The sequence below is a fragment of the Lynx rufus genome, unplaced genomic scaffold, assembly GCF_022079265.1.
Source record: "Lynx rufus isolate CCGP_SWC_20201006 ecotype Redwood Valley unplaced genomic scaffold, mLynRuf1.p SCAF_15, whole genome shotgun sequence".
NCBI lineage: Eukaryota > Metazoa > Chordata > Mammalia > Carnivora > Felidae > Lynx > Lynx rufus.
In genome coordinates this window covers 45,221,186-45,241,350 of record NW_025814829.1, presented here as the reverse complement: position 1 = coordinate 45,241,350, position 20,165 = coordinate 45,221,186, and the positions used below count along the sequence as shown (strand labels likewise).

At 39.2% G+C, this 20,165-nt stretch overlaps 1 protein-coding gene across 1 annotated transcript in view; it reads left to right on the top strand.

Annotated features, from left to right (window-relative positions):
• The window catches only part of PAPPA2 (pappalysin 2), a 267,658-nt gene that overhangs the window by 133,351 nt on the left and 114,142 nt on the right, over nt 1–20,165 (top strand). Inside the window, exons 8-11 of the mRNA XM_047077368.1 lie at nt 760–888; nt 4,134–4,225; nt 8,083–8,273; nt 10,214–10,360. Of these exons, the coding sequence (XP_046933324.1) occupies nt 760–888; nt 4,134–4,225; nt 8,083–8,273; nt 10,214–10,360 (559 nt within the window). The remainder of the gene's footprint in view (nt 1–759; nt 889–4,133; nt 4,226–8,082; nt 8,274–10,213; nt 10,361–20,165) is intronic.

Genomic DNA, 20,165 nt, shown 5'->3' with positions numbered 1-20,165 from the left:
TGAGTCCCTTACCCCCACTTAAATGTTCTGTCTTTCATGCCTCTACCTGATCAGTGCGCTCAGGTTCTAGAGAGAGTCTGATAAATTCCTTCCATCTCTGGAGTCAACCAATAAAACCCAATTCCTGGTGTATATAAATTTGGGCAGGGCTAGAGGTGGGGAGTCATTTAACATATTCCTAGTTGTGGGATTTTTGGCATCCCAAGAATGATGGCGGAAGCTGTTGTCCCCTTCTTCTAGGAAAGAGTTTGTCCTTCCCCCTGAGGACTCAGACTCTTTAAGACAAGAATTCTCTCGAAACCCAAGAAAACTGTGACCCGAAGACCCAGGAAGGACCCTGCTGAGTCCAAACACTAACGCTTTCCTCCTCAGTGTCTTTGATTACTTCGAGAATGCAGATGGCTGGTTTTCCAATAGTTGGCTTGTGGTTGTTTTTTTTAACACGATAAAGGTATACTCGAAATGCCATCCTCCTAGATTGTATAGGACTGTTGGTTAATTCGGTGGTTCTCTCTAGCAACCATTTACTGCATGTATACTATGTGGGACATACTGGGAATACAGAAACCAATATGTCTGCAAACCTTCTGCTGCTGTGTAAGGCTGTGTGCCCGAACTTGGATTTACATAACGTAGCATATGTTTAACATTTATGTTCCCCATAATATTTCTTTTAAACCCCTGCAAGCCATCTGCAAAGGACCCAGGGCAGCGTCTCACTTTCTGGATGTAATGGTCACGGCTCATTGGTTTCCACAGGGAGGTCACACCTGGGCAGCTGTATCGGTACCAAGTTCAAGCTGGAGCTGGAACAGAACTAGGAGAAGCCTCGCCTCCGCTGAGCCACATCCATGGAGCTCCTTACTGTGGAGACGGGAAGGTGGCAGGGTGAGTAGCGGGTACATGGGAATGTGTGAGCAAGGATGCCCTGCCCTACCCTGAACAGGAGGGTTAATCTTGAGTTTCAGTTTGACTTGTCTTGGAAATTGGAGGTACTATGTGATCAAACGAAATCTAGGACCTGGTAGTGATCTTGAGAGATCACTCACATCTTAGTTGAGGAGAAGCTCACTTTTATTTAGAGCTCACTGCAGGGTACTGAGATACTGGGGCTGATTCAGGGGGTGGCAGGCAGCTCTTAAGGTTTCAAAGGACAAGTGCTGACAGTGACTGAGGGAAGGAATTTATAAGGGAGAAGGTTATATGTCAGATGATGCTAAAAGACCAGGTGAGGGTGTGTTTCGAATCAGTGTCCTGTCCCATACCCCTGACTAGCTGTGTGACCTGGGGAAAGTCCCTATAGTGTTCTGAGCTTCACTGGCTCACTTGACCCCTAGGAGACCTGACTGCGGTGTATTTACAGCCATTCTGTAAAACTACCAAGGTAAGGATGAAATCACTACTTTGCCTTCTTAACACACCGTGTTCCTTTTTCTGTTTCCCTTTTGTGGTATCAGCCTAGGGGACTAATTCACGCCGGTTTGTCTGGGACTTTTCCAAATCTAGCACTGAAAACGCCCCCATGTCCCACCAGTCGCCCTGTATTAACCTGTCCTGAATGCTCGTCTGACCTGATATGTTCGTTGTATAGAACTGTGGCAGTAGGAGACCGGATGGCCAGGCGCTGTGATGTGTCTTAGATTCTGCATGCTAATAAGATGGCCTCTTTTTAATTTCCCAGACTGGGTGAAAACACATAGTATCCTGACGCCCTAGTAGAAAGCAGTTCTGTAGCCTTTCTTGGGAGCCCATCGCATTGCTTAGCCGTCACTGAACACTGCCTGTTTCTCCATCTTCTAAGATTTTAACCTTTGGTATAAGGCAAACCTCACCAATACCCCGACCTTGCTAGTTGGCTGCTACCTCTGCCTACCGCGGTCTCAGCTTTGCACCCCGCTTCCTCCGTCTCTGCTGGGCTCCTCCCCGGGACTCTGTGCACAGAGTAAGGCTGGCTGCTGTTGATGCTCTCCCTGCCCTGGCCGCCTCTTTCGAAGTCTGCCGCCCACCAGTTAAGGTGTTTGGGAGGCTTGGTTACCAGGACTACCCAGGCAGAAGCCTCCTTGAGCAAAACACTCTGCCCTAGGTGTCTCCCACCGCACTTCTCTGATGGTGGCCGCCTGGAGGCCCCAGGATGCCACCTTTGCCTGGGGGTCTGGGACAGGAAGGGCTGAAGAGCCCTTCCCAACTTGCACCTTCTCTCCTGTGCCTTGAAACAGCTTCACCTGAAGCAGCATCTGCTTGGCTGCTGGGCCTCACAAGTTTCCTCGTTCAAACATTCCTGTTTCCTGCCTGTATTCCCTCCCTATAAAGAGTCATAAATGGTTCACCACCCAGTGGGAAGAAACCTGTGAATTACAGCTTTGTCTCAGCCAGAGGCAGGGCCTCCACTCCACACACAGCAAGAAGGAGCCATGCAAATTGTTTAACCCACTGTTTAAAGCTTGACAAATGTATAGATTCAATCTAAGGGGATCACAGATGCCCAAGAAGTCATCCTGAGACTAGTTATAATATATTTTTGTCACACTGGATAACACCGCAGTAAGACCATCAGAGCAAACACTGTGGAGGCCCTGGACTTGTAAGCCACATTTATTTGGAAGCGATCATCTCAGTCTGCCCATGTGGGACATCCAAGCCACGTGTGGAAGTGTGGCAAGTGCAGCCAAGAAACGGAATTTTATTTAATTTTAAGTAGCTTAAATTTAATTTAAAAACTTACTTGATTCAGTTATCAGAAAACCTTTAAATATATTTGGAACAACTTGGGTAGATGAATCTACTTTTCCAACAATAGAGTTTATGAAATCTAAATACAGATCAAGTGTTTGGACCCAGATGTATTGTAAGTGAAAAATACCCATCAGATTTCAAAGATGTGGGATGTGTAAAAGAATGTAATGTGCTTTATTAATCATTTTCATACCGATTACATTACTAAAATGACACTATTTTGGATGTCTCGAGTTTGATGAAATGTATCATTAAAACTAATTCCGCCTATTTCTTTCTTTTAACGTGACTACTAGAAAATGAAAGATGATGTATGTGACGCTCATCTTTCTGTTGGGTAGCAGTGCCTCAGCTGGCTTATCTTCCAAGAAAGAAGGAATTTGAAGTTTCCTTGATTTCTTCAATCATGTTGTTTTTCATATCTGTTATCCTTTCTCCGTTGGCATCCTACCATTTAACACATTATTATATAATTACGTTCATAGCATGCTTTTAATTCGTATGAAAGCATTCTCATATCCAATAACTTACTCATCACTCCATCCCTGTGGGGAGGCACACTTTAGACAATGGTTAGAGCTATTAGTTATGTCCTCATCTGAAAGCACGTTAGCATGCCCAAACCCTTTGTCTACTGGAGTTAAAAACGTGTCCGTTTTGGTGCAAAGTCAAGAAGAAAAAAACGCTAACCCTCCATCCATTTTACAATGGCCACATCTGTGTTACCTGTTTTGTTACCATAACATGCTTCCTGTGGCCCTCAGTCTAAACTAACTCTCCCACCCCAATCCAAATTAGTCACCAGCTGTGTCAGCTTTTCAGGTTCAAAACAAAACGATGGCATTTTTCTTCTCCCAGTATTTATTTCTCCCCTGCAATATATGATAGCTGCCACCAGGTGGTAGTAGGGAGTCAGGACCTGACGGGGCCTTAGCTTTGCCCTGGACGGAGACCAGGCAGCAATCAGGCTGCTGAGTCTCTTGGTATATAAAACAGAAGATTTCAAGCTTACAAAACCCTAGCTTTAATAGCAACTGTGTCTAGATAGAATAAAACAATGAAAACACAAAGAAATATCAGATAAAAGAGAATAGAAAACAGAACAACATATAGACAGGCAGGTTTCCTCCTCACCAAACCAGCTGTTTTTAAGATTTCACTCATCATAGGGCTGGCAGGCCTTTTCTAGCTTAATGCCATCTACCGGAAACCCTGGAAGGACCCCCGTGAATCTCCTAGATGTTTCTGAGACGTGAGCTACCTTTTATATAAGAGCATTCTCTTAGCTCCTGCTTTTCTCCAACTTGCACTTTTTAATGTATAATGAGGGATTTTAATAATTTAAAAGAAAACTATTTTATGCCTGTGTGTATATAAGAATGTATGTTTTGACCTTCTAGGAGCCTGGGAGAAGAATGTGATGATGGGGACCTTCTGAGCGGAGATGGCTGCTCAAGGGCGTGCCAGCTGGAGGAAGGCTTCCACTGCGCAGGTGCGTGGAGGACCACCACCTAGGCTTATGTCCTGTTTCTGCAGGTGTCTCCGTGTCTTATTTCCGTGAGCTTTTGATATCCTATAACATATAGCTGAATGATAACAACAATGACATTTGATGTGTCTGTGGTGTGCCAGGCGGGCACTAACTTTCATCTATAGTATCGCATTAAAAAACATTTTTTTAATGTTTATTTTTGAGAGGAGAGAGAGAGAGAGGGCATGAACAAGGGAGGGGCAGAGAGAGGGGGAGACGCAGAATCCAGAGCAGGCTCCAGGCGCCGAGCTGTCAGCACAGAGCCCCCTGCGGGGCTTGCACCCATGAACCGTGAGATCATGACCTGAGCTGAAGTCAGACACTTAGCTGACTGAGCCACCCAGTCACCCCACCTATAGTATCTCATTTAATCCCTACATGAACTATGAGGAGATCAATCTGAGGCGCAGAGAGCTTAAATAATATGGGATTTGAACCAAGGAAGTGAGGTTCTAGAATCTAAATATAAACCACTGGGGTACACTGCCTCCTTGATTAATGTTACCAAGGATTGCCCTTGGGTCCTCATGTCTACCACCAAAGCACCAGCCAAGCAGCACAATCAGAGGTTTTACATAAAAATCAGTGCGGGAAACATTCTAAGCCAAAGAGACTGCAAGATACCTCTTGGCGGCTGTGTTTCATAGGTAAGATAATGACTGATGACGGGGAGTCCTAACACCGCTTAATCCCGGCAAATCACTAGCAATAAGTTATCACTAGGTGGCTTTGACTCTAGGTTCTTGCCATGCAGGAAGGCCATCTAGGAAACTTCTCCCAATTCTGGTTAAAGACATCATCAATGGGCTCCTTACATGTAGATTATTATTATTTTTTTTACTCCTATCTGTATATGTTGCAGTGTTTCTGTGGAACGTAACCATTCGCCAAAATTTTGTAAAGAGCGATGCTTTGAAAAATATCTTAATGCCTGTAAATTGCAAGGTAAAGTAGGATATGATTGTAATAATGTATAATTAAGGTGTAAAATACTGTACAGGACGCGCAAATTCTCCTGCTATCTAGAGTAGATTCACAAAATTATAGAATCTTAGGGGTCTTTCATCCGTCCATCTAACAAAACATAGGCAGTGCCCGCCAGGTACCACGAGTCTGATAGAGGCCCTGCTCCCTTCATGTGTGCAGTCTAACTGGGATTTGGAGTCTGGCCTCCTTCCCGTGTAGAAATCTCTCCTGCCAGTTCTTGAGAGAGAGGCCTCTAGCTTCTGCTTACATACTTCTAGCAGTGAAGGACACATCTTGAAATGCACCATTCTACTTAAGAATGGCTTTATCTGTTGCAATACGATCCTTCTCCTCTTCTCCGGTTTGGAAACTGAGGCTCAGAGCATTGTAGTGACTAATCCACAGGCATACAATGAGGCTCTGAAGGGCCAGCACTGGAGCCCAGCTTTCCTCATGCTTAATCAAGTGCTTTTGCCCTGCTATGAAACTACAGAGGATAATTTTTTCCCTGTTTTATTTGACTACCATTCAGATATTTGAAATGCCTCCCCATTATTCTCCTTTCCAATCCAAACATCCCCTCATGTGATTAGGTTTCCAGACCCTTTCCTATTTACCCTAACCTGGCATGTTTCATGTGGTCAATGCCCAGAAAGGAATTCAATACTCCAGATGTGGTCTGGCTGTACAGAATACACCGAACCGATTACCTCCCCTTTTCTGTACACAAGTATTTGTTAATGCCACCTCTGTTTGCAGTGTGTGTGTGTGTGTGTGTGTGTGTGTGTGTGTGTGTGGTAACATAATGGGCTCATTGAATACGCACATACACACATACACGCACACATGTATTCTCTTAATGCTGTGTCTCCTCCAGTACAGCTCAAGCCTCCTTTAACTTAACAGTACACCTTGTTTTGTTTCTAACACATTTGATCCCATTAAACTTGGCTCCTGTTTCCTTAGCCTCCAAATCCAGTAAGACTGCATCTAAGTTATTTTAACTTTACAGGGTAAGGCTAAGATGATCCATTCCACAGTTAGACTTCTGTTTCATTGTATAATATGCTCATAGCATGGCGCAGCATATAGTTATATTCCATTATTTCTCAAAAATTAGGATTTAAGGGACCATGGTGAAATATATATATTTTTAAATGGCCTGTTGTTTTTAGACGGACTTGAAAAAACAGGCAAAAATTTTAAGTCCATGGTGAAAAAAATAGAAGCAAGAAGAAATATTCAGTGTTATAAATAGAGAAACAAGACATATATATATGTACATTATAAAATATAAAATACATTTGTATATACATAAATGCAAACATATATATTAAATACACATATTTATGTACATGAATACATGTACATGTGTAAATACATATATATATGCATATATATGAGAGAGAGAGAGAGAGAAATCATCATGGGAAAGTCATTCCAAATGCACATATATTGGCTTTGGGTTTGGGGGAGTGATTTGGGAAGGCCATGGGTTGGATGGAATGCAGGAGTTTAAAACCCCAAATAAGCTTAGAACCCCATCCTGGGAACATTGGCTTATTCCTGGCAAGTAGAGACAGATTTACAGCAGAAGGGCCTTAGACTGGAAGAAATTGTGAAGGAAAATAATTAGTAGCTACATGTTGATGAGCCACTGAAAAAATTACTTCAGCATCCCTGTAGTATTGCTGTGAAGAATTAAAAATAACAAGAATGGTATAGTAACAGTGAATTTTAGTAATGATGTTACTGAATGTATACCTATACGTTGCTATGTTTCCAAATCTTGGTCCTGTCATCTTGTCCTATTACTTAAAGTAGAAATAGGAGATTAGAATCATGCCACTAATGTTAATTGTCCTACGTTTTGGTAGAAAATGGACCAGAACTTAGTAAGTGGCTTTCTAACTGTACCTCAGCTTTCCACACTTGAAGAAAGCTAGTTTACGTGTCTGTAGTTGGTACTATTCACTTAGGAGGAGTTTTCTGGTGAGCAAGTGTGGAACTTGTCCAGGGAATACAAGCTCGCTTGCTAACACTCCAGCAGGTTTTCTTACAGATTCGCTCCTCACTTGTTTGCTCTTGAAGGCAGTGCCTTGGCCTCAGCTTGATAGAGACCCCACTGCACCCACCTTCTGTGAGCCTGGCTCCAATCCAAGCTCTATTACTTACGTATCAAGGGACCTGTGGCAAAATGTTCCTTATTTATGACACAAACAAAAAATGCACGCCCCGCATGGTTGTTGTAAGACGAAAGGAAAGAAGAGGCATGTAAGCCTTGAAAACCCAGTGCCCGTATTGTCTCTTTCAGAGCAGTGGCGCAGTTAGTTGAGGAAACACGATTCAGCCACAAAGAGTAATGGGAAACAAATCCCTCAAATACTTTACTACTTCAAGAACCATGAAGGGGATCCACGTACATAGCCCATCATACCATTTCTTTAACTTCTCTTTCTTCTTTTACCTTCTACTCTTATATCCCCTCCTTCCCTCAGGATCTTGCTTAACGATGCCTTCAAATTTCTTTCTACCTCCGGCCTACGGTTACTTTTCTCTCGCTATTCTTTATTCACAAATCCCACTGCTTTCTATACCTTCTATTATAGAGATGGATTCTACTCCTCTCCCCATGAAGAACCCTTCTTCTTTAGGAAGGTGTGTGTGTGTATGTGTGTGTGTGTGTGTGTGTGTGTGTGTGCACGCACATCGTTTTGTCTGTATGTTTGGGGTGGGTATTAAGCTAGCTGGCAGTAACAGCATTTTCTTTTGTGGACTTGAGAAAAAATGCAGTGAGTTTTCCATGACATCTATGAACACTTTTTGAAATGTTATACAATATTTCTTGCCAGGGGAGCCAAGCCTATGTTACATATATGAGGGAGATGGGATATGTGAACCTTTTGAGAAGGAAACCAGCATCATAGACTGTGGCCTCTATACTCCCAAAGGATATGTGGATCAGTGGGCCACCCAAGCTTATTCCTCTCATGAAGACAAGAAGTGTCCTGCTTCCTTGGTAACTGGAGAACCTCATTCCATGGTAAATCAAGCTGGAAGAATGGAGTGAAGGCTGAGCAGAATTGTAAAGGGGCTCTCTCTCTCACGTGCTTTATGGGGGGGCTTACATTTCTTTCCTGTCTTTGACATCAAATTTAGTCCCTACTGAACTCAGAATAAGGTAACATTAAATGAAAAATTTCTGGACTAGCAATTAAATCTCATCTCCCCCACCCTGCCCCCACACCTCCCTTACCCCACTTACCCTTACTAGTTTTCATCTAGGAACATTTGGCTGTACAATCGCTGATTCCAAGGTACAGAGAAGCATCGCAAAATTAACTTTAGATGTACAAATATCAGAAATTACACTTGGGCTTTCTATACGGGAGAATTTATTTTACAAGAAGAAAAAGAAGTAGCAAAGAGTCAGAATGCCTGGATTACAATATTGAATTCACTGGTATTACTACTGTTATCACTAAACGAGGTTTGACAGGTCACTTAACCTCTCTGGGCCCCAATTTTCTCATATGTAAAATGGGGATAGTAATAACTTTTGCATTTAACTCAATGGTTTATCACAAGGATCAAATGAAATTTAAAGTATATTAAAGATCAAAGTATAACTTGATTTAAAGGACTGTTATTATTGAAGAAATTCTAGAGCTAGTACTAAAAACAAATCCTCTGGTATACAATTTTCCATGAATATCCACCTAAATAAATAGGAGATCCTCCAAGGACTTTAAGGACTGACATCTATGAATTAGAGTTGAATACTGAAAAGAAGATTAAGGGCTTTGGCTTTTGGGTACTATTCCAGATGCATCCATTGCCAACTAAACTCTTCCATTCATCATAACAATAAGCAATACCATCATTTCAATGGAAGTGTGATTTAGCTCTGTTGGTATTTTAGGCCAGGATGAAATCATTGCATTGTATACCTCAGGAGACCCCCAGGAGGTTGAGAAACTAGCCCGGAGTTGGTGCTCTAGTTCGAGAGACTCCTCAAGGACCTTGGAATCTTCTAGATTCTAGCTCTTTCCATCCTTGGCTTGCAGCTTTCTTCCTCCTATTCATAAGATGACTCCACCAGGCATGAAGTCAGCATTTCAGGCAGGAAGATGGGGGAAGTTCACAGGAAGTACGTATACGCTAACTGAGTCCCTTTTTATTGGGAAACAATCATGGCAGCTTTTCTGGACGTTTAACACTATAGACTTCCACCAACATCTCATCGGTCACATCCAGGTCACGTCATCACCCTTTGTTGTAAAGGTCTCTGAGGAGACAAGCATTTATAACTGGATTTACTGCCACCTTGAACAAAATCAGAGTTTCCTAATAAGAAAGTAAGGGGAAATGGATATGGGGAGGCAGCTAGCAATGTTCACTACACTTCTTCAATGAAATCTGGCATCTTTCTCAAGAGTTCTTGGTGCCCAGTGACAGAAAGCCAGGAAAGTCGGGAGATTCTGAGTTAGTAACAGCTCTCTGAAGTGGCTTTTAGTCTAGCTTGTCTATCTTCCTTAAGTATTAAGTGGAGAAATTTTCTGGTGTTTCTGTTCCCTGACTCCTTTACCCAGCTGAATGCTTAATGGTTTCTGACTCAGTAGCCTCACTCCTCGGACTGGTGGATCCTGCCCAGTAAGGATATAACCATCATCCTGGACAGACTTCTATGGCTAATTCTAGGAGCAGTTGCCTAAAATGTTCCAGGACTGTTCTTTGGGCAAGATATCTGGGTTGATGGTAGGCTGAGAGTTATCATGTGTGTTTTTCTACCCAGGTAAATTATATCTTGAGGTTAACAGAGAGCATTGAGACATTCTTCTGCTTAGAGAAAAGTTTTCTGCCAATAGTGTGATCATTAGGCACTCAGAAAGAGAGGAAAACTTTGGTTTTGAGCTACAGAGTCATTGTATTTACTTCTCTCTCACCTTATACATTTAATTTTTGATTGAAATTACATTTCAGATTTGCACGTCATACCATCCAGATTTACCAGAGCACCGTCCTCTCACTGGCTGGTTTCCCTGTGTCACCAATGGAAACAGACCTCAGGATAAAAGGAGTGAGAAGACAGAAGGTAGCCTGGAGAGGGAGGAGGAGGTTTGGCTCAAAGTAAGTGAACCAAATGGTTGTTTGTGAAGGCTGTGGGTAGATTGTGTGTGTGTGTGTGTGTGTGTGTGTGTGTGTGTGTGTGTGTGCGCGCGCGTGCGTGTGTGTGTGTGTAAAGTGATATGTTGGATTGGCTTCTCGGGAAATTTCCTCTTGTTTTTCTCTGAGGTTTTATATTTTGGGTTTATTTTTCACCTCTTTTTGAATTTTGGGCTTCTTTCTTTGTAAGTCAACCCATTTACAAAGTGTAACATACACACAGAAAGGTGCAAAAAATCAAAAATGCACAGATCAATACATTTTTACAGAGTGAACATCCTCTCTAACCACCACACAGATCAAGAAACAGAGTACGACATCACCCCATAAATCACTCTTATTCCCCTTCTCAGTGATTTTACCACAGAGGTATCTACTCTTTTTAGTTCCATCGCCATAGATTATTGTGCCTGTTTTTGAACTTTATGTGAAGAACTTTACAGTACGTACTTCTTGTGTCTCATTCGTTCTTACTCAACATTTCATTTGCTAGAGTGCTGCTTCATTTAGCAGTAGGGTTCATTTTCATTGCCACGTAGCATTCCAGTGTATGAGTACACCAAACTTGTGTGTCCATATTGATGAACGTTTGGCTTATTTCCAGTTTTTCTCTATGGTGTTACACATAGTTCTGCTATAAACATTTCTGTATTTCTTTTGGTGAACATATATAAACAGGTAGGTATATTTGGAAATGCTAGATCGTCGGTAGGCAGATGAGAAGCTTTAGTAGATAATTCCAAGTAGTCTTCCGTAGTGGTTGTACTAATTCATACTCCCACCAGAGGCTTATGAGTATTCCAGATGCTTCCCATTTTCATCAGTACTTGATATTTCAAGCCTTAATTTTAGCCATTCTGTTTGGCATAGAAAGGTAGTAGCCCCTCCATCATGTCAGTTGGATTTATATGTTGCCTAATGAGTTTGGTCTTTTAAATATATATTGGCCATTTCTGTATACTTTTCTTTTTTTTTTTTCTCTTGGAGGTCGTATTCAAATCTTTTGCTCAGTTTTGTAGGGTTGTCTGTCATTGTCTTCTTAATTTATGTGATTTCTTTACAATTTTCTGCTATGAATTAGAGCTCTCATAATTTCATAAGCAGTGAGCCCCTGAGAATACTCTACCTCCATTTACTGCTTCCTGGCTTTTTAAAGTTAATATGATTTAAAAATAGCTAAATATTTACCCTGCCCAATGCTCTTCAGGCCTTTCCATATTTCTATGCTTTCCTCATTTTTATTTAGCGTGAAAAAGAAATTCCATCGTTTCTTTTTATGTGAGTGTGCTGGCAATGTATTCTTTCAGTTTTTGTGCAGCTGAAAGTATCTTTATTTGACATTCATTTTCCAAGGGTATCTTTGCTTGGTATACAGAATTCTAAGTGGCCAGTTGTTTTTGTTCATCACCTAAAGATGTTATCCCAGTGTCTTTTCACTTTCATACTTTCTTTGGAGAGTTAGCTATCAATCTGCTATATACAACTTTGAAGGCAATGTCTTTTACTCTGTGATGCTTTTAGTATATTCTCTTTGTGTTTTGTCTTCGGCACTTTTACTATGATGTTCCAAGGCCTGTTTTTCCTTTGTATATATCTGGCTAACGGTTTGTCAACCTAATCCTAATAAAAGTTTGGATTAGGTTATGAAATAACCTGGTTATTTCATACTGGTATACCTTCTGTTTTACTAATCACAACTTTTATTCCATATAATTGGCTGTTAAACTCTTTATTACATTATTAATTTCAGTTATTGTATTTTTAATTCTAGAATTATTATTTAACTTTTTGTATAGATTATCATTTTGTTTGAAATTCTTTATCCTAAAGTTTATTTTAAAAATATATTAATCCCTATAATTGTAAAGTCTGTGCCTGATAATACGAATAGCTTGGTGACCTGAGGTCTGTTTATGTTGACTGTTTCTTCTCTTTATTTTCATTCATTTAGCCTCATTTACTTTCATATTGAATAAAGTTTTAACTAAATATTATTGTAGAGATTGTGGCTAATGATATCTTCCTTTCAAGACCATTTACTTTTTTTTTTTAGCATGTAGAAAGATTTGGGAAAGAACATCTTAATCCAATCAGTAATGAAGATGACTCAAATTTCTGGGGTGCCTGAGTGACTCAGTCAGCTATGTGTCTGACTTTGGCTCAGGTCATGATCTCACAGTTTGTGAGTTCGAGCCCTGTTGGGCTCTGTGCTGACAGCTCAGAGCCTGGAGCCTGCTTTGGATTCTATGTCTCCCTCTCTCTCTGCCCCTCTTCTGCTTGCACTTTGTCTCTGTCTCAAAAATAAATAAACATTAAACAAATTAAAAAGAAAAGATGCTTCAAATTTCTGTATTAGTGAGCTGATATGTTTTTCCCCTTTTCCTCTTTTCCCCTTTTTAGGGGTCTCATATAAAAGCTTGGGTTAGGCCCTCCACCTTGATAGTCTCTGAAGTACAATTTTTGTCTCCTCAGCAGTATGTGTCTGGTAAAAACTGTTTGGCTTTTTGGCCTCTCACCCACCAATTCCCGCTTAGTTTCTTATGCTCTTATTCTGCAGAGCTTAGAGTTTGAAAAATACCTCAATGGCAAAAGTGGCACAGAATGTGAGGTTCCTTTCAATGTGGTTTCTTGCTTTTCAAGTCTCTTCAGTCCTGATTGCTGTGGTTGCTCTCACATGTTTTCAAACTTTTTTCTTTTTGGGGGCATCTGGATGGCTCAGTCAGTTGGGTGTCTGACTTCAGCTCAGGTCGTGATCACATGGCTTGTGGGCTTGAGCCCCGCATCAGGCTGTGTGCTGACAGCTCAGAGCCTGGAGCCTGCTTCAGATTCTGTGTCTCCCTCTCTCTCTGTCCCTCCCCTGCTTGTTTTCTCTCTCTCTTTCAAAATTAAATACACATTAAAAAAACAAAAAAATTTTCTTTTTACTTTATTCATATTTTATAATTATTCTTGACAGAAGTGTTTGTTCTATTATAAGCTATTTCCTCATAGCTAGAAGCAGAAGTCTCCAACTGGAATTCTTTTAATGTATGTCAGTTAACTACCATGTATATTTTATATTTTCGGTGTGCACCCTGTTTTTACTACAAATGATGTAGGGGTATATATATATATATATATATATATATATATATATATATATATAAATCACAAATATATGTGGGAGTTAATATAGCAAACCTATTAATAAAATTTAGTTTTTACAAATCCACTTAATACCAAATAAATTAGGAAGTGATTTCTAAAAATAAGTTCATTGGGGGTTTTTTCTGCAAGTTTTCTGAGGGCTATAGGATTTCTGACTATTTATTTATTTTTTTAGTTTACTTTAATCTTGATTTGATACATACATATGATTTGCATGTAGTGGATCAGAGACAAATTTATTGCACAAGTGAAAAACAACTATACTGAAAAACGTTAGCCTTGAAAATATCTTTCCAAAATCCTTCATTTACTAAAATGCTACTTTCCCAACAAATTTCTCAATTTAGTCCTCATTTACTGAGAACTTGTCTCTCTTAGTTTTCTTTGGTTTCATCTAATCTCAAACCAATACACCAAAATGTTAGGAATTTCTTTTATAAGGCAGAACATGTAAATTTTTATTATTTACAGTAATAAGCACATTTTAAAAGCCACTATAGTTTACAAAGTGCATTCTCATGTGCTTTTTAATTTGATCCCTGCAGTAGCTCTGAGTTTGGCAAAGTAGTTGTTTTCCTATTTTATAGATTAGAAAAATAAGAATTCATCTCAAAGTGCTTTTTTTACATTACTCAAGAATCAAATGGTAAAACTGAAGATCAGACTCATGCCTCTTGATTGTGATCGCATGTTTTTTCCTCTATACCATGTTGCCGTATTCAGTCAGCACGCGTTACGCACCTGTTATATGCCAGACCCAGAATTGAACACTGGGGATAAACATGAGAACATGACATGAACAAGAAAACAAATTAAAACATGTGGAATTGTAAGGAAAGCCCTCTTGTCTTCTTTTGTTGAATTTCTTCTAAAATCTTCAAAGACAATGTATCCATGGACCTAATTCATAGGATTTATTAAGTGCATATTATAACTCGAGGTGCCATTGGGGGATAGAGAAAGAAACAGAGGGAATGATTCCTTCCAGAAAGTGCTTTGAATCTCAGCAATACAGACAACAAATGAAGCAATCTGAGAAGGAGGTGCTGTTTGGTTACACAGAGAGCCCATCAACATATGCAAAATCATATGTTCATATTTATTTTCATGGCTGTTCTAAAATGTTCCCAATTTGGAATGGTCTCACTCAGGCTGGACCGGTTAGCAATCCTAACAGAAAGTAGTTAGGTATTTTAAATATAGTATGCTTATAGTATTTTGAATATAATATTTAAAACATCAATTATAAATTATAGACCACTGCTGGAAACATGTGCTATGTGAAGCCTTTGCTGTGTAAAACCTAAAGCCTATAAACCATTATTTCCTTCTTTTCTTTGTTTGGGTTCAACTAGCCAAACACTGAGTATGAATCTTCAATAGAAAATGTATTACATATTTAATTGATTGGATTTCAAAGAGTCTGTGATACCACACAGTGGTGTGGGGATGGTGGTGGTTGAGAAACACATTTATTGATATTTTTTTCCATTCCAGGTATCTTATTATTAATTTTCATACAAGCTCTCTATCAGAGATGTGATTTTACTCATTCTAAAAATGATTATCTGAAAACTCAGAGATGCTAAACATTTGGGATAACATAGTTAATAGAGATACAGATAAGAGCCAGATTCAAATCCAGTTTATCCTAAAATGCCACGGTCCTTCCTCTCTACCAGGAGCTGGTATAAAGAGCAAAATAATACATATTCTAGGGTTCATGGGCCATACAGTCTCTGTTACAACTACTTACAACTCTGTTAACACTGCTGTTATAGAATGAAAGCAGCCACAGGCAGTATGTAAATGAACAAGCATAGCTGTGTTCTAATAAAATTATATGTATGAACACTGAAATTTCATTTCATATAATTTTCACCTTATTCACACTGGTTTTCTTTGATTTTTTTTTTCAACCATTGGAAAATGCAAAAGACATTCTTAGCTCACAGCCCATACAAAACCAGGCAGTGGGTCAGATTTGGCCCATGGGTTATAGCGTGCCCACCTTCACTCTGGATCACGTGTCCAGTTCATACTAAAGATGTTGATAGACACTTGCCTTATTTCCACCTCATAACAGGGCCAATTTTAATTCTACTCCATAAACATTGGCGAAAATGAATAGAATATTATACTATAGAGAAGTTCAAAGCTGAATGAGTCACCATCTTTATCCTTGAGGTACATACACTGCATGGCCATGTTGCACAAATACTCCAGAAGACAAAATGTCGTAAGTCATATGGTACAGACACAGTAACTACAAAACAGACTCAGAAGGGCCTGGTGACTGGACATAGAGAGATAGAGATAAACCTTGTCTCATTGAATTCCCCCATTTATCCCATCTTCCACACTCCTCTACACACACACACATACACACGCACACATTATAGGCCTTAATCATTTTATTCATAACAGATTGCTTTCAGTACGGGAATACTCCAAGGTTTTCACATCTCCATAACCTTTCAGGTAGGGAGCTCATGTTTTTCTTTCTCTGTAAGTGCTTTCTCTGTTTTGTGTCTCTAAGAAACACATATTCATCTTCTAAGATTTAGCTCATGGATTATATCTTTTATAGTCTGACCTTTCCCGAACCTCTTGCCCAAGCCCCTCTTAGTGTAATCGGTAACTTCTTCCTATGCGCCTCTTCAGCAGACTCTTCCGTCACAGCGTTTGTATACTTTGCTGTTCTCCTTTCTCCGTCTTCATCTGATGAACTCTAGGAACTTGTGGGCAGTGACCATGTATAGTCATGGTTTTATGTCAGGCACTGAGCACAGAGCTTCCCTGTTGTAATCTTCAGAATGTTTGGCGATTGCTTGAATGAACGATGCCATGTTAGCTTTCGGCCTTGACAATTGGGAGAGTAATGGTAACATAGTGGCACCCCCTCATCCGTGTTTTCACTCTTGCAGTTTCCGTGACTGCGGTCAACCGCGGTTGAAAAGCAGATGACCCTCCTCTGACACATCATCACAAAGTCAGTAGTAGCCTCACGCTATGTCACAACGCCTGGGTCATTCACCTCACATGTCATCACGTAGACATTTTATTATCTCACACCATCACAAGAAGAAGTACAATGATATTTTGAGAGAGAGTTATTCATATAATTTTTATTATAGTACATTGTTACAATTGTCCTATTTTATTATTATTGTTAATCCCTTACTGTGCCTAATCTATAAATTAAATGTCATCATTGGTATGATGTATAGGAAAAGACATAGTATAAATATAGGGTTTGGTACTATCTGCAGTTTCAGGCATCCCCTAGGGGTCCACTGGAATGTATCCGGTGACTGGGGGGAGGCTACTTATGACACAACACGGAGGTGGGTAAGTGGGACTGTGGGCTATGCTAGATTGAAAGGGGAGGAGACAGAGGCTAGAAACAGAGGCAGACTACCTCTTCCTCCAAAATTTTATAAAAGATGGGCTATAGTTTGAGTGAAAACCACATCAAAAGAAATTTTTCGAAGATGGGGGGAAGTTTGATCATCTTCTTTGGTTGTGGCAGGTTGGATGCTGTAGGAGTAGATTCTGAGATGGAATTTAGGTGCTTGCTTCGTTGGCACGTATACCAAAATTGAGATGGAACTTAGTGTGCCAGGTGTTTATTAAGGAGCGGCCTGGGTACCAACATCTGTGGAAAAGAAGGGAAGGAAGCGTAAGTGTGTGAAAAGGGAAGTCGAGCAACCTCAGTGACAGCTTGACCGTCCTCTCCTGCAAAGAAATAATATGTATTATTACAAGGGACAAGTGGTAAGTGGAGTAATATGGCTGTAAGGTCCTTACACTATGGATAGTAATATTATTTGAATGTAGATTGTAGTAAGTTAGATATACATATTATGATCTCCAGAGCAATCATTAAAAATACACATATACACGAAGATTAATACAATGATAAAATAACTTGATTCACTCAAAAGAAAGCAGGAAAAGAGGAACGAAGAAACAGCTAATAAAAAACAAATACCCTCTGGCAGACTTAAAACTAAGGATGTTATTAATTACATTAAATTCAAATTGCCTAATAATGCCATGTAAAAGGTAGAGATTGTCAGTCTACATAACATGGAAAGAATTACATACTGTTTATGAAAACACACTTTATTCTTCTTATTTAAAAATTTTTTAATGTTCTTTTGTTTTTGAGAGAGAGAGAGAATGGCCGTGTGAACAGGGGTAGGGGAGGGGCGAGAGAGACGGAGACACAGAACTGGAAGCGGGCTTCAGGCTCCGCGCTGTGAGCACAGATCCCGACACGGGGCTCGAACTCACGAACTGTGAGATCATGACCTGAGCCAAAGTCCGACGTTTGACTGAGCCACCCAGGGACCCCGAAAACACACATTAAATACAAAGACATGCAGAATGAAAGTAAAAGTGAAAAATTGTATATCATGTGAACTCTAACTGTAAGAAAATTTCTGTGCTATGTTAATATCTGACAAAATAGAGTGTTACCGGAGGAAAATAGGGATATTTCATAATGATAAGTGGGTCAATTTATCAAAAATGCTGAACAATCTTAATTGTTATAAAATTGAATCACCTAAGAACAGAGCCTCAAAAGAAAATAATTAAAAGTTGACAGAACTAATAGACAAATAGCCAAATTCATAATAATAATTGGAGATTTTTATCATATCTCTCTGTAAGTCATTGATATAACAAACAGACAAAAAAATCAGGACAAGTGTGTAAGATTTGAAGATCATTATCAGGTATCTTGATCTACTTGACATTTGTAGAAACACTACACTCAGCAACTGCAGAATGCACGTGGTACATTCACCAAAATAGGCTATATACTAGACCATAAAATAAGTCTTAGCGAATCTGGAATGATGGTAGTCATACAGAGTACATCCTCTGACCTTTACAGGACTAGATTTGAAATGAATAACAATATGTCTAGAAGATGTACAATTTTTTGGTAGTCAAGCAGTATATTTCTAAATAATCCATAGGTCAAAGAAGGTTTTCTGGGGAAAATTAGAAAATATTTTGAGCTGAATGATAATGAAGCAACATTTCAAAATGTATGAGATATGATTAAAATAGTACTTCCAGGGAGATTTATAGCTTTATATGTCTCTGTTTGAAAAATAAGCAGTATAAAATTAATAATCAAAGTTTCCACCTAAATTGGGAAAAGATCAAATTAAAGTCAAAGTAAAAATGTAAAGGAACTAACAGAGAAAGGGGCGCAAAGTAGCAAAAACTCCTGTATCACCATTGTTATTTTACTTTCTCTGGAAATAGCAGCCAGTGCTAGACTTTGAATTTTATGCTTTCTGAGCTATAAAAGAAATGAAACGATAAAATGTGAAAGGGGGAAATAAAATTCAAATTATTTCCCCAGAAATTAAGTTGATGCCTGAAAAGAGGAAAGAACCCCAAAATTATTTCATTTAGTATCATAGTTTATTACGAAATTAAGATGAAAGGAAATATGCTAATTTTTAAATAGCAGTCAAAGAGAAAACATGATTAAAGAAAATAGTTCCTTTACAATAGCAGTGAAGGTAGTAAAATATCTAGGAGTAAATGTAAAAAAAAAAAAGAGGAAATGGAAAGATCTGTATGAAGAAGGCATATGAAAGCTTGAATAAATGAAGAGTCACAAACTGGTCTTGTACAGAAAGACTCAATATCCTATGAAGGTCGACTCTCCCTAAACCCCAGACTTTGCAGAATCCCAATAAAAATTCTCACGAAGTACTTTTAAGGAATGACAAAGTTGATATTAATGTGTTTATGGAAATATTACAAAAGTTTAACGGGGAAGGAGGCCTGACTCTGTCAAACATCAAAATATACCATGAAGTTATAATGGTTAAAATATCAACAAATAGACAAATCAGTGGAACCAGATGGCTCAGAAATACACTGAAAGAGAGAGACATCTATGTCAGCATGTGGACTTGAAATTAAAGTTGATACTTCCAAGACAAATGAAAATAGTGCATTCATTTCCACATATCCGTGCATAAACATAATATTATCTAATTACCTAAAATGGGTAAATATGATGTGAACAAAGTGATATCGTGATATTGGGCATTATTAGTGAGGTGGAGCATCCCTTTACAAAAATAACTGTCAGCCATCTCATGTTCCTCTTCTATTAATTGTCATGTAGATAAGTCTATTAGTTTTTTTCTAAGATTGCAAAAATATTTTTTACTTTCTTACAGTTTTGCCTTTTGAAGTTTAGCGTTTAACCTATTGAAATTTGTTTTTGTATTTAGAATAAGTAGGGCTCCCCTTTTTTCCTCCTATATATGAGAAGCCAATTTATAATCGCAACCATTAAAACATTCCATCCTTGCCCTGATGATCTGAAGTGCCACGTTAATTATATACTAGTTTCTGGAATAGACTTTGCTACATAAGCATAACTCGTAGGGCATGTCCCCACCTTCTTCCGCTTTTGCACATTTAAAAAAATTGAGTTAGCTATTCATTATTCATGAGCACTTATTTTCTAATAAATTTTAGAATAAGCCTTAGATTCTTTCTTCTGCCTCTTGAAAAACATACTGGTATATGTGAGCCAACCTTAATCAAACACTTGATACATGTCAATTGATAGTAT